Source organism: Chinchilla lanigera, unplaced genomic scaffold, assembly GCF_000276665.1.
Source record: "Chinchilla lanigera isolate Chin_1 unplaced genomic scaffold, ChiLan1.0 scaffold00041, whole genome shotgun sequence".
Lineage (NCBI taxonomy): Eukaryota > Metazoa > Chordata > Mammalia > Rodentia > Chinchillidae > Chinchilla > Chinchilla lanigera.
The window spans coordinates 4,103,941-4,118,799 of record NW_004955442.1 but is presented as its reverse complement, the minus strand read 5'-3'; the positions used below and the strand labels follow the sequence as shown (position 1 = coordinate 4,118,799).

General features: G+C 43.4%; 1 protein-coding gene across 1 annotated transcript in view; it reads right to left on the bottom strand.

Moving 5' to 3' along the window:
* Positions 1 to 13,475: 13,475 nt before the first annotated feature.
* Acsm2b (acyl-CoA synthetase medium-chain family member 2B) overlaps positions 13,476 to 14,859 on the bottom strand; it is a 21,520-nt gene continuing 20,136 nt past the window's right edge. Inside the window, exon 14 of the mRNA XM_005391129.1 lies at positions 13,476 to 13,789. Coding sequence (XP_005391186.1) covers positions 13,610 to 13,789 — 180 coding nt within the window. The 3' untranslated portion in view covers positions 13,476 to 13,609. The remainder of the gene's footprint in view (positions 13,790 to 14,859) is intronic.

The window sequence follows — 14,859 nt, the reverse complement described above, 5'->3', positions numbered from 1 at the left end:
TCCACTGCTACCATTTCACATAGTTTGGCTGTGTGGCTTTTGATTTCTTCCTCTTCAATGCCCTCTGGATTTGCTTTGGGAGAGGTGGGAGCTTCGGGGAGCATTTTGCTTCTGTTTTTTTCTTTTTCTTTTTTTTTTTTTTTTTTTGTGCTGAGGCTTGTAAATTGCTCGTGGTGGGTAGCTTTATTGTTAGTATTGAACTTCTTCAGGTAATGGTTACTTTTCAGAGATATCCTCCTGGTGTAGCTAGCTATTGGCCTTTGGGTTTGTTCCAGATGGATCCGAATTTCTGTGATCCACTCTGCTCTCCTAATCACCCTGCTTCTCTGCCCACACTTCCCCTTTCATGTCTCCTTTGCACAGTGAGACTCTACTGATGGACTGAAAAAGGATAACTAAAAAGAAGCAAGGGGTTATTTCTGCTCCTACTCTACATAATTTGCTCATAGTGCCCAGGCTGACTGTCCTTGAAGACTGGGGTGGCTGCATTCCCCTGTCGTCTACCCTTTCCTTTTTTTTTTTTTTTTTTTTGACTTGTGTCCTACTAGATTCATCCATAGGCATGATCTGTATGGACCTCCACCACATCCCTGTGGTTATGGAGAATCCTTCGCATTACCCAGATGAGGAAACTGAGGCCTCAGCAGGCAGTGTATTCTTTATAGCAAGAGAACTAGCACTCAGACTCACAGCCTTCAACTCTGACCCATCCATGCTACCTGCTTCAGGTAAGATGAACACCTGTGGCTTGTCCTTGTGTATTTCTCTTGGTTTCTGCTTCCTTTTTTTGAGGTGACCTTGATCTGTTCCTACTCTAGTGTTTCTCAAACTTTAGTCATCCATGCCTCACCTTTGTATATTTTGCTAACCGTACATTGTGCCCTCTCCCCTTGTTAACTCAATTAATTTTGTACTGCTCCCCCCTCCCCTTTTTCTTGGTGTGGTGCTGGGAATGGAACTCAGGGCTTCACATCTGCTAGATAGGTGCTCTACCTCTGAGCCATACCCCTAGTCTTCCCCACAATAATTTTTTAAAAAAGAAATTTGGATTAATCAAAATGAAACTCAGCATCTCTACGTTTAATTTGAAAATAAGTTTTATGTGCCACAAGGAGATGAAAGTATAATTGAATTCAATGAAAGTACACATTGTTAGTACTGTTAAATCTCATCTGGATATAGTTGCCTGTCAGGTATTTGGAAGAGTCTTCTCTTTTGGTGAAATGAGAAGAGTAAGGGCTTATCAGTTATATTCTGTGTTGCAACAGTGATGTTGCATAACAAACAACCCTCCCCCCTCAGGGACTTACGACACCAACACACATTTATTTCTCTCTCCCAGGCCTGCAGTGTTTACCTGTGCTCCATGAAGCTTTCACTCTAAGACTAGTTGTCTTCTACCAATATACTCTTTTTTTTTTTTTTTTTTGGTTTTTCTCCGGTACCAGGAACCGAACTCACGACCTTGGGCTTGCCAAGCAGGCGCTTTTGCCGCTGAGCTAAATCCCCAGCCCCTTACCGATATACTCTTGATGTAGAGCATAACAGACATGTCACAGATCAAGTCCATGCAGGTGGGCATATTAGTTATGTTTGCATCACACACGCTAATGTTTCATTAACATTCCAGCTACAGGACCAAGCTCAAGGGAAAAGAAAGTTGTAATCTTCCCTTAGAGGTGGAAGAGAGGATTAGAACATAAATACTGAGCAACAAACATACTTTCACTGAGGAATGGAGGACAGAAAGGGCAAAGTAAAACTGATTTGATCGAAGAGAAGGAAGAAGACAGACCTAGGCCAATCACGATGCATGGCCTAGTGGTGGGCTCACTTCTGTTCCTCATAAAGCCAAGAAACAAGGGGGTGTACAGGTGGCTGAGGGGCCAGGCTGCCAGGCAGGAGAAGTATTTTTCACAGCCCCTTCCCACTGATGTTCATCCAGAACAGACTATATTGTCTACATTATTTCTAATGCTTTCAATCTTTCTCTGACAAACCAACAACTGTCAGTTTTCTGCCTTCAAGTATTTAATTGGGCATTTTTCTGAGTGAAGGGAAGGCAGATGGAGGAGAACCATCCTTAACTGTTTAGCCACTAAATACCATGGATCATTTGCAGTTCTTTTCTTTTTTTTTTTGTACCGGTGTCGAACTCATGACCTCAGACTTGCTAGACAAGCACTTATGCTAATGCCACTGAGCTAGATCCCTGGCCCCATTTGCAGTTCTTACTCATGACTGTTTTTGCCAGCATTAATCAATTATCCTTGAATTTCCCTCTACCATCTTCCTGATATTGAACCTGAATTTTTCTAATTCCTCTTTCTTCATATTGTTCCTGGGATTATTGTGCTCTAAGGATTCAACTTTGTCCAATAGTTCCTCTCATTCCATGTGTACTTCTTTGTCTATCTCAGTCATTCCCTATGTGGATAATTTCATAACTACATTTATTTATTTTTTGTTTTGGGTTCTTTTTTGAGACAGGGTCTTACTCTGTAGTTCATGCTGGACTTGAACTCACTATTTAGCCTAGGGTGGCCTTGCACTCCTGGCAGTCCTCCTGCCTCAGCCTCCCAAGTGCTGGGAGTATAGGCATGCACCACCATGCTTGGTTCCCTAACTACATTTACAACCTTGACTTCTCCCTGATTCCAAATTCAAATGCCCAACTTATTATTAAACATATATTAATCTTGACTTTACATAGACAACTAAGTGAACGGGACTACAGTGAAACTCAGTGCTCCAACCTCCAAAGCCACTCTTCTCAGAAAGAGTTGTAACCATAGTCCCGAATTTACCAAACTAAAATCCTGGCTGCCATATTTCAGTGGCCCCTTTGATTTAACCCTGTCTCTTCTATCTAGTCATTAAGTTCTAAGAAGAAAGACTTTTTAAAAAAGCATTCCTCACCACCTAGCATCCAAAGTGATCATTCAAAAATATACTGCTGACTGGGTTTGTTGCTCTCTTTAAGGTACTTTAATGACATTGTACTTTGGAAGAAGTCGAAACTCTTTGCCAGGTGATACAATGGCCACCAGTTCTGTGTTTCTACAAACTGAACCCAGCGATGAAATAATGTAATGAGGTGACTCCACTTCTCCAGGATACCAATGTATGAGTTCCCCTTTCTCTCTCACAGGCCTGTAGACTTTACTTCTGCTCCATGAAGCTTTCATTCTAAGGCCAGTTGTCTTCCAGCAAATCTGGGAGTGGAATGTTACCATTTGTGCATTGAATTTCTTCTAACAGCCCATGTGTTAAAGGCTTGATCCCAAGGAGGCAATGGTGGGAGCTGGTGGAAACTTTAAGAGGCACAGCAGTGTGGGAAGCCTTTATGTCATTAAAAATATGTCCTTAAGGGGACAGTGGGTTCCTGGACCATTCTTCATTCTCTTTCTGCTCTCTCCCTTTTGAGGGGATCAGATTACTCTGACACACACTTGTGCCATAGTGTGCTGCCTTGCTACAGGCCCAAAGCAAAAGGGCCAACCATTCATGGATAAAACCTCCAAGACTGTGATCCAAAACAAACCTTTTCTCTTTACAAGCTGCCTATCTGAGGCATTTCATTATAGTAATGGAAAGCTGACTAATACAGACAATTGATACTGAGAAGTGTCAGGTATAATTCTATACCTGACAACATAGAGGGGCATTCAAAATTGGTTGATGTAAGGAGTTTTGATAAAGTTTGGAGGAACAGGCTAGACAAAGCCTAAAATTGTGTAAGTGGAGCTTAATAGATGATTTTGATGGGAGCTCAAAAACCAAAATGTTGATAGAAACTTAGACAAGTAAAAATGATGCTGATAAAGTTTCAGATGGAAATGAGGACTCTACTGAGACTTAGATTAGAAGCCATCCTTTCAATTTCATGCCAAAATGTAGGGAACCTTGTTGGTCTCTCTTTGTACCCTGGAGAGAAACGGCAGTGAGTATGAGAAAAATAAAGACAAGAAACAAGAGCTGGGGTCAGGTGGAGTTACCTCTTGCCTGATGAGCAAGAGGACTGCCCCAAAACAGTAGAGTGTTTATTTATACCCTGGAGAGGTTGATTAATTTTTGTGTCGCTGCGCAGCCACCAGTTAACAAGTTACAAAGGCTTGTTTACTCCGAGGGGCTTGTTTACTTTGAGGAGCTCCCGTGTTCTCAGGCTGGCTTCATCCTGCACGTGTAATTATTTTCCAGCTTCAGCGGCTCCCCACATCTCTCCCTTTTCTGTTTAGTTGCAGAAGTGATGGGTGTTCAGTTGAAGCTGGCAAAGCTATGCTTGAAGAATATAATCCAAAGTCCGTAATAGTGGTCAGTTATCAGACCTGTCAACTGTCAGAAATTGTTGGTGACTTGAACCTTTTATAGCTAACTTATTACTGTGGCATTGCTTCTCTACATCTGGTGGTTACACTTTTCTGCTGAATGTTTAAGACCAAGTTAAGGTGAGGTCTGTGTAAATAACAATTTAGCCTTTTGTTATCTATCAAGGTCAGTTAAGTCTCCTCTAGAATCATCATGGGACCAAGTACAGCATCTCTTAATCTTCTGTCAGTGTCAGCCCTCTGGATGAATCACGGCCATTGCTTGACCAAGTTGCTTTCTGTGAAAGCTTGAGAGACTCTTTTTTTTTTTTTTCCTCTCCTGGTGACTCTCCTTAGGCACACTGTATATCATAGAATCACTTTCCTCTTTAGTCGCATAATTTTGACCAGAAAATCCGGGACTCAACCGAGTTACAGGATGTCACAGCAGTTCTCTTATATCCTTAGTCTTCACTGACCTCAGAAGGCATGGCCAAAATATTGGCTGTCCTCTTAGCCCAACTTATCTAATTTTTAGTCTCCAAATTTCAGTTGTTAAACGTCCAGCAGAGAAGATTAATGTTATGAACATTGTAAGGGAGGGAGTAAGCTTAATATTACAATCTGATTTGAATAGGAAACACCTTAGAATATACAAATGGAGGCATTATTTTTTTAACAACCATAGATATCCTAATACTCAAATCCTAATAGAATGTTAACAATCAACAGCTACATATTTTTACCCAAAAATTTAGGAATCAAAACTGTACATAACATAGCTACACAGCAATCATGATAACATTTTGTAATGTATTCAAATTTTCATTTTCATATAACATGACCCTTTTAACCAATTATCTCTATCTAATACATAAGAAGCTTTTATCTAATTTGTTGTCCTTTCATGAGATATACATCACAAGTTTTTGTTAAAGGCAGAGGTCTGAATCTGAAAGAAAGTCTTATCACAATAAACAATCTTTATTTTACATTTTGGAGGGCCTATAGATCCAGAATCATGAATACACTAAACACACCATGAGATTAACACTTATGAATTACCATACACAAGTGAAAACCTTTGTTAAAATTTAGTCTTGTACCAAAAGCATCCTTAATGAGACAACCTTACCGTAATTTTTACTGAAAAACTTTCTTTTGACCAAATGACCTAATTATTTGGGTGTCTTTCAAGAGGCTATGGAGATCACTGGGGGCTCCTTATTAGTGAATAAAGGTTGGCCACTTCTCTATTCACCAACTGGAGTCCTACCCAAATAATTTCTCCTCATCCTAAGGAATGTGGTTAAATATCCTAATTTTGATGTCATTTAAACCACCTGGTAACTCAGGTGAAAGTATGCTTTTAAACATATAACCCATTCATATTATGAACAAATGATAAAAGAAACATTATTGAGCGCAAAATAAAGGAGAACAGCTGTTCACAGAATGACAGACAAACACGCAAACCAGTACACAGAACAAACAAACATCTTTACAAAATCAGTATACTCAAATATATTTTTGACCAAACTGAATTATAGTAACTCTATCACAATTTTAGGAATTTATAATTTAAATAGACTAGTCAGATTTTGTTGTCAATTAGCAGAAATCGCTTAGAAAATCTTTGCAAGGAATAGATTCTTTCATCTATACTGAATATGTATATTTTGTATTTTATTCTCTTAAGAATACTGGTAACTTTCAGCTCTATATCCCTATATACTTTATTACCTATTTAGATCTTAGATTTCCATATTGTGAATTTCTTCAATAGGCCCCAGGTCGAATCTAGCCTCATTGTTGTCTATCAGCTATGACACAGTCTCTGAGGCATCACTGTCACAGGACTGTACATCAGCTTCCTGAAAGGTAGAAACAATTTTTCTCCAGAGCTGGGTTCATGATATAGCTGGACAGCATGCTCTGGTACCCAAATAGGTCTCTCAGCATTCTCTGGAAATACACAAGCACACCCTCTACCCCAGGTAAATAGTGGACTGGGTCCCTTCCTTTGTTCAGTATGGAGATCCCTCCAAAGGACCCTTCCTAACCATTTTTCTTTTACCTGATGGAATTGTCTTTCTGCTGCTGTACTTTCATCTTTTCTAGAATTTAGAAAGTTAATAGTACATATAGCCAAGTGAAGTTTATCATGAGGTGTGAATTTTGTCGGGAAAGATTCCCCCTTTTGTTTTTGTAATTGAATTTTGATCGTACGGTGAGCACGTTCAACAATTCCTTGACCTTGAGGGTTATAAGGAATTCCTGTGATAAGGGAAATAGGAAAAGTTTTATAAAACGTTTGGAAAGCAGCACTTGTAACTGCTGGGCCACTGTCAGTCTTAAGTGTCCGTGGGCAGCCAAGGGCACTAAAGGCATCCAAGCAGTGAGCAATGACGTGTTTAGCTGCCTCACCAGGGCGAGCAGCAGCAAAAATAAGTCCTGAGAAAGTGTCCACTGAAACATGGACCCAACCTAAAGAACCAAATTCAGGAATGCGAGTGACATCCATCTGCCAAAGGTGATTGGGGTGTCACCCTCGGGGATTGACTCCCAAGCAAGGTGAGAGAAGGTGTATTATACATGAAGAGCATTGTTTAACAATGTCTTGGGCCTGTTCTCGGGTCAAATGGACCTGGTTGCGTAAGGCAGAAGCATTTTGATGAAAGGTGGCGTGAGAAGCAGAAGCCTGCTGAATGGCCTCTGAGGGAGTGACAGTGACAGCACCCAGCAATCTGTCAATAGCGGCGTTCCTCTCAGTGAGAGGTAACACCAGGGAAATTAGCCAATGCAGATTGCCAAGAGGATGAAAATTGCTGAACTGAAGAAAAAGGAAAAATGATAGTTTGTACTTTGTGACCCAAAAGCTGCATAGCATGTGTTCTTCCACGTGTGATCAGTTAAAAGGGAGTAATAGTTTTATGTGGAGCATGTGGCATATGTAGCCATTGTAAAGGACCCTGAGACTGCCACAGGATCCCTGTGGGCATAGACTGAGTTGGGAAAATAATTAAAAGCACTGGCAGAGATGGGTCAACTCTAGAAAGCTGAGCATTAGAAAGAGCCAGATTAACTTTACCTAAGGCAGTTTTAGCCTCTGGTGTAAGTGTTCTTTGAGAAGTGGGGGCCGGGTCTCCCTTGAGAATGTCAAAGAGGGGACTTAAGTCCTGAGTACTGACAAAATGGCTGCAGCCACAAACTCTCGGCACAGGCTTGGACTATCTGCCATTCCCTGTGGCAGACAACACCATTGGAAGCGGCGCATAGGGACCTGGTTATTAATAGAGGGTAAACTAAAAGCAAAACGTTTATTTTGAGGGTAGAGAGGGATAGAAGAAAAAAAAAAACAGTCCTTTAAATCAACCACTGTAAGAGAAAAATGTAGAAGAATAGCTACAGGATTGGGCAATCCTGCTTGTAGTGCTCCCAGAGGTTCCATGGTGCGATTGACTGCCCGCCAATCTTGGAGCAATCTCCATTTTCCAGCTTTTTTTTTTATTACAAACATTGGGGTATTCCAAGGGCTATTGGAGTGCTCTAGGTGCCCTGCCATCATCTGTTCATTAACCAGTGTATGAGCTGCTGTAATCTTCTCCTGAGTGAAGGGCCACTGATCAACCCAAACAAGGTCATCAGACATCCAAGTTATCTTGGATGACATCTGTGGGGTCCGGTTGATGCAGTAGGGAATCTTCTCCCACTTAGTTACTCGCTAGAGCCATTAGGTTAGAATAGACCACTCACACCTGGAGACACCTTGGCATGTGTCAATACTAAGTAGCAGCTTATTGCTTTATTGTCTGGCGTAGCACCGGGGGCACGAAGTCCTGCAGGAAACCATAGAGCTCAGGAAACCATAGAGCTCAGGAAACAGGTCCTTTAAGCCCCACAGCAGGGTGAGGGTGAGTGTCCCCTCTGCCTCAGAGATCTTGCCACAAAGGTAATGAGGGGCTCAGCCCTCGCTGCCTGCTCCCCATTGTCACTGCCATGTCCAACCAGCTTCTGGTCAGCCCCTGTGTCACCCTCCCGGCCCTGCTGTCGCCCTTGCCACGTGCGGTGCCACAGAGTGTGGCACCAGCTAGCGCGGGCCTGGCCTTCCTTCCTGGGGCCTGGGCATTGGCTAGCCATCACCAGCAGGTCCTCTGGCTGTCTGAGGCTTCTTATGCTCCATTTCCACACTGACTTGTTAGCCTCCACCACTGTCTCCTCCTTTGTTTCTTGATCGAGGTTTCCTGCGTGACTCCCTAGCTCCTCATCCCTGTCCTTGTTGCCCTCCCCATGCCCATCTAGCTTTAGTCTTTTGCCAGCTTCTCCCTGAATGGCCTCCTCCATCCTTGCCTCAGGCCTTAGCCTCTTTGTGCCCCGTTCCATCTGGCACCCCAGTGCATCCTGTAGCACCCTGAGCAGAGCAGCAGTGAGCTGGGGGAAGGGTGCTGTGGGCAGGGGAATGGGAGTGGCTGTGAGCAGGGAGGCAGGAGGGCATGGCTGCCTACGAGGCAGCAGCCCCCAGTCACAGCCTTGGGCAGGGCAGCGCTGACACTTCAGGCTCTGGCGGTAACTGGCTGTAGAATCCATTTTATCGCGTTGGGGTCCAGCAAGGTGCTGGCAGGGCCCCAATAGTCCTGCTTTATTTTTGGGAATGGGCTCCACGGCCTGCGCACCTCCCACAAGCGGCTCTGTGGTCACTGCCACTGTAGCCACAGGGGATGTGCCCAGTCTCTGTGCGTGCTGGCCACCGCTTTTCTTCTGGCCGCTGGATACTCTATTTTTGCCCAGATTCCAAGCACTGGTGCCATCACAGGACAGGCGCCAGCTCCTGCACCTGTCACACAGGTCTTTTTTTTTGTTTTTTCTCCAGTACCGGGAACTGAACTCATGACCTTGCGCTTGCCAGGCAGGTGCTTTTGCCGCTGAGCTAAATCCCCAGCCCCTGTCACACAGGTCTTGACGATGGGAGTGCTTGGGGTCCACATGGCAAAATCATATTGGGCATGAACATTTAGTTTTTTATAACTTTGGCAGGTGATATCTTTCACTTGGTAAGCGTTGTAAGATTTTTCCCACATTCTGCAAAACTATTTAAAATAAACCTTATTTGTACCCCGGATACACCAAATGAATGCACTCTCCCAGCGGATGTTGCAGTCCTGACAGTGGTAACAGCCATATTTCTGCTGGAAGCGCAAGTGCTCCTTGCTTGGCTGGACACGCCGCGGCGATTTTTCCTGCACAGTGGCGGCTGTGTCTCTGCAGTCCCTAGCCCTCCCCGCTGCCAGGGGCCAACTGGGCTTCTGAAGCACAGGCTGTGGGGCTGCCTCACCAGTTCGAGCCTCCTGTTGCTCCAGCCCAGTCCTTGGTGGTGGGGATGTCTTCCTTGCTGCTCCCTCATTCTCCTCTGGTGCCACAGGGCCCTGCGTGCTGGCCGGGGCCTCCTCCAGGCAGCCCATGAGGCAGGTGAAATGCATGGGCGAGCACAGAGAAGAAGTGTGGGAAGCACACAGGGGCAGCTGGGACTCCTGGGTCCTGGGCCCAGAGGCGTCTGCCGCCCCAGCATGCACTGTACCGATGTGTAGCATCGCTGGTTCACTTGCACCCCCACATCACGGCAGCTGCGCCTGCAGGGGCCTGGCCTGAAGCCTGGGCTCATGTACTACAGGAGCTTGGCGGAGGAGAACCGAGGCAGGAGGGTGTTCCCCACTGCAGAGCGGCCAACCATTGGAGCCCTTGGCTTCCTGCGTGTAGGGGAAGAGAAAGAGGGAGCGCAGGCCGGGTACCTGAATGTGTCCAGCACCTCATCCCCCTCTGCAGCCATCTGGGCGGCCCCCATTATTTGATGGGGCTGAGGCCATCTCCAATGGGGGTTTCCCAGAAACAGCCAACTTTTCCTAGCAGTTCTAGATTGACACTGATTATTCCAGTGATAACCTCGATGACATTTAGTACAAAGACTGCAAGGTTTAGTTACAGATAATGGCTGTGCTGCCCTCATAGGTGTAGTAGGGCAATTCCGGACAAGGTGCCCCTTATTTCCACAATGAAAACAAATGGTCTTGTTTTTACCCTTTCTTCCAGGCTGTGGATGAATAACCTGAGTATCAGCTGCTGCCAAAGTAGCCCCCTGTACATATGAGGGTCCAATATCTGTACAGATCTGAATCACACTCAGCAGTGTAGCCCACCTTTTGTGGGCTCTTAAAGCCTCTTTGCACCTTTTATTTGCATTTTCAAAGGCTAGTTGCTGAACTATTGGTTTGCTAGCTTCTGTGTTATTTATAATCCTCGCACTAGCCTGCAATAAGCGTGTGACAAAATTTTGAAAAGTTTCCTCAGGGCCCTGATGAATAGAAGCCAAATTGAGAGCTGCCTCTCCCTTAGAAAGAAGTTGCCTCCAAGCCCTCATGGCAGCCATCTTGGTTTGTTCATATGCTGGCAGTTCCAAGTTCAGTTGATTGTCTGTGGTAGCAAAGGCACCTTCCCCAATTAGCATATCTTTTGTAATGGCTATGTTGTGAATAGCATTCCTAGCAGCCTGGTCAGTGCAATACTCAAGGAAGTTTCCTTTCCACGTCGAATAGTCTCCTGGACTTAAACATGCTTTAGCTATTTCTTTCCAGTCATTTAGGGCCAGAATCTGTTGTCCTAGAATTTCCAAAAAACTCAAGGTAAAGGGAGCACTAGGGCTGTAAGTAGCAACCGCTTGTTTTAAGTCTTTTAAGGTTTTAAAAGGTATAGCAGCATAACGACGTATAACTTGTCCTGCATTTTCAGGGCCTTCAATGTCAATAACAGGGTAGATATGCTGAAAACCCTCCGTGGGCTCCCCTGCCCATCTGGCTTTTTTTAATGCTAATTGCAAGGGAGACAGAGAAAATGGCTCTACTGTCTGAGAGGCGGAAGTTCCAATCTGTGATGCAGCAAAATTTCTCTGAGCTGAAAAGGTTGAGATTGCTGCCTGTGGCTCAGTCAATTCCACTGAGTGTTGTGCGATAGAGTTCACAGGAAAACACCTCTCTGGTGGTGAAAAGCCCCTTTTGTCCACCACACTCCTTCCTTCTTAAATTGAACCAGGCTAGAGGGCTCAGGCTCTATCGGCAGAGCCATTTTTCCACCCTCCATGTTCCGCTTAGGCTCTGGACTTGATTTTAACATAGGGTTCTGAGCCAAATCCCTTATGGTTACAAAACCCCTCCAAATCAACACCCGGAAAGTTAAATATAGGAGTTAAACATGCAACAAACACTTCTCCAGACCTATACCCCTGGGAGTCTTGAGGCTCTACTTGCGCTTCAATATCCCTTTCTTTATTGGCTTCTTAGAAGCCTGTATATCTTCTAGCCCTGGAGAACATATATCCCCATGCTTTACACCTGATGTGCCAGTACCATGCACACCAGTGCTGAATACTAGCTTTCACAAATGCGCTTCCCCCCTTCTGTTGTACTCTCTGGGGGAGCATACCCACTGCCCACTTATTGTCTCTCACCGGGTCCCTGTTTGGGCGCCAGATGTAGGGAACCTTGCTGGTGCCTTGCTGTACCCTGGAGAGAAATGGCGGTGGGTATGAGAAAAATAAAGACAAGAAACAAGAGCTGGGGTCAGGTGGAGTTACCTCTTGCCTGATGAGCAAGAGGACTGCCCAAAAACAGTAGAGCATTTATTTATACTCTGGAAAGTTTGGTTAATTTTTTTGTCTCGCTGCCCAGCAACCAGTTAACAAGTTACAAAGGCTTGTTTACTCCGAGGGGCTTGTTTACTTCAAAGAGCTCCTGTGTTCTGAGGTTGGCTTCATCTCGCACGTGTAATTATTTTCCAGCTTCAGTGGCTCCCAACACCAGAGGATTTGGATGCATTTTATTTGCCCCGTGAGCAGCAGAGTTTAAAGGTGATGTGTTGTGGAGAAAATATCAAGGCAACCAGTTAGTCTGTGACATGGGTATTAGTGGGTTTTATATTTTATGGGTATAGCTATTAATGCCTATGGCAGAGCTCAAGGGCTGAATACTGAGTAAGGAAATATAATAAAAAATCCTCACTGAAGGCTAAAGATAGCAGGCCATGATGAAGAAGAAAGATAGGCAGAATCAGCAGGAAGAAGCTCCTCCTGTGAAGGAGTATGGCCTACATATAACCAGTTCCTAGGCAAAAGATATTTATTTATTTACTTTTATTTTAAACAGAATAAAGAAAACAATAAAAATAATACAGAATTTCAAAACAAGATGATAGGAAATTAACAATGGTTGTTATATTGCATATTGTTATCTTCAAAGTAGTGGTTCAGATTACAAAAGATATAGGCATGCAAAACTGATCAAACAATTAAGCATTAACTGTTCCTTTCAATAAACCAATAGAAACTAGTTGTACAATTATCTTAGCTATCATATATAATATATATATTTCCCTTCCTTTTTTCTTTTTTTTCTCCTTTCCCCCATCCCAGTTGTTCTTTCTTTTTGAGCAGTTTCTTTCCCTTTCACAATGTCTATTGTACCTCTCCGATTTTATTTACTCTTTTAGTTTCTTACACCAGGGAGACAATACAATGTTTACACATGTGAGTTTGATTTATTTCACTTTCGAGTATGGTCTCTAGTTGCATCCGTTTACCTATAAAAGCCTTGAGTTTATCTTTCTTTATAGCTGAGTAATACTGTATTGTATAAAAATACCACATCTTTTTTTATCCATTCCTTAGTTGATGGGCATTTGGGTTGTTTCCAAGATTTAGCTATGACAAATTATGCTCCCAGGCAAAAGATATTGTCACTCAACTAAAACCTTTCAGTATCTTCCACTGTGAGAGAGCCTCAGCTAGGCAGATATTTTATCCACCTATTGAGTTCCCACTAGATACTGTCCTGAGCATGACCATTTGTGATTCAAGGCTTCAGTCAAGAGTTATGTGTGAACTATGGAGCAAATGTGTTGAGGAAAGCCTTGAGGAAGGAGAGAGAAAAGAGGCATCACAGGATGTTGTGATGGAGGCTGAAGCCTTGCAAAAGTTTGGCAATTTGAGTCTCAGTATGAAGTCAAATTTGAGGGTGAATGATTCTTCCTTTACCCCATTTCTCTTAGAATTTTTTCCAGTCCAAAAAAGCAGGTCCTTGTGGCTTTGTACGAGATGAGGAACAGACTATACATGGAAAACTCACATGAGGTGGGGCAATCAGACTCATTGTTTCCAGAATTTAGTTGGTGGCACTGAAACTGGAAATTGATGAAATCAGAAGAGGCCATTTTATGACATCAGCCTGGATATTCAGAAGGAACAAAGTGGATACAGATGCTTAGGGGAAAAAAGAAGAGGGAGGAAAGTTCCACAGAGCCGAGTGGAGTGGCTGCCTGAGGTTTTGAAGACTTCCAGTAACCGAGATCCAGTTGATCGTTCTGTTCCTAAACCTTGTGAAATATTCTTGGATCCTTGAAATAGTCTTTGCCAATCTGAATGGGTTTATGCATCTTGTAACCTGATGATGATGATTAAGAAAATCTTTATGGAGGACACGGGGCCAAGATTTATTACCAAATATTACTCATTTGTTCACAGGTTTTTATTCTTATTAATAACATTTTTATGAGATTCTGTCAGGATATGCCCATCAGTTTGTAACCCAAATGTTGGTTGTGGTGTGCTCCTGTTACACCGGAACATGGGAGGCTGAGGCAGGAAAATCACTTGAGTCTAGGAGTTTGGGACTAGCCTGGGCAACATAGCTAGACCTTACCTCAAAAGCCAAGCCGAGCTAAGCCAAGCCAAAACTAAAGTGACTTAAAAGGTCTAATCTGTGGATGATATGACGTTCATAAACACCATAGCCTGACTCCTGAAAATTTACTGTAGTTTACTTAAACATAAACAATTGAAGTTTAACTGAATAAGGTTTTGTACCCACTCCCCCTTTTTCACATTGTATTTAACTGAGAATTTTCCTAAACATATTTTTGAGAAAGACATATTGGAGACTGCAGAATAATTCAGATTGTAAGAAAAGAGCTTTGTTAATGGCCAAAAGCTAAGGCAAACACAATGATAAGTAAATATAGAAGTTAAATGATTAATGAACCCAGCTCTGTCCTTTGCAGCTGTGTGACTTTAGGAATGTTGCTTAATCTCTCCAAGTTTTAGTTACTCCCTCTGTAAAAAGAGGGAAAAGTGCCTGAATCAAAGGATGATTGTGAACAGTAAGTGGGGTTAATATATGCGTTTGCTTGGCATAGTCCCTAACTCTTGGCAAATGCTTAGTGACTAATATCAGTATTCATATGAATAATGTCATTACTGAGTATGTTAGGAATAAGAACCAAAGGCTCTCAGAGAACACTTGCTTTCGTTTTTCACTTGCTCAATCCTCCTAGGAAGCTTCACCTTCCATCTCTGTGTCAAAGGGAAGCACTCAAAGTCCTCACCTCCCTCCTTCTCCTGGACCCCTGCACCTGGTGTTCCAGATGGACCAGGAGCTGAGCTTGTAATTCCTCCCTCAACAGCACTCCCTGTCCAGTCTAGCTTGCTGGGTTATGTTTTTTTTTTTTTTTTTTT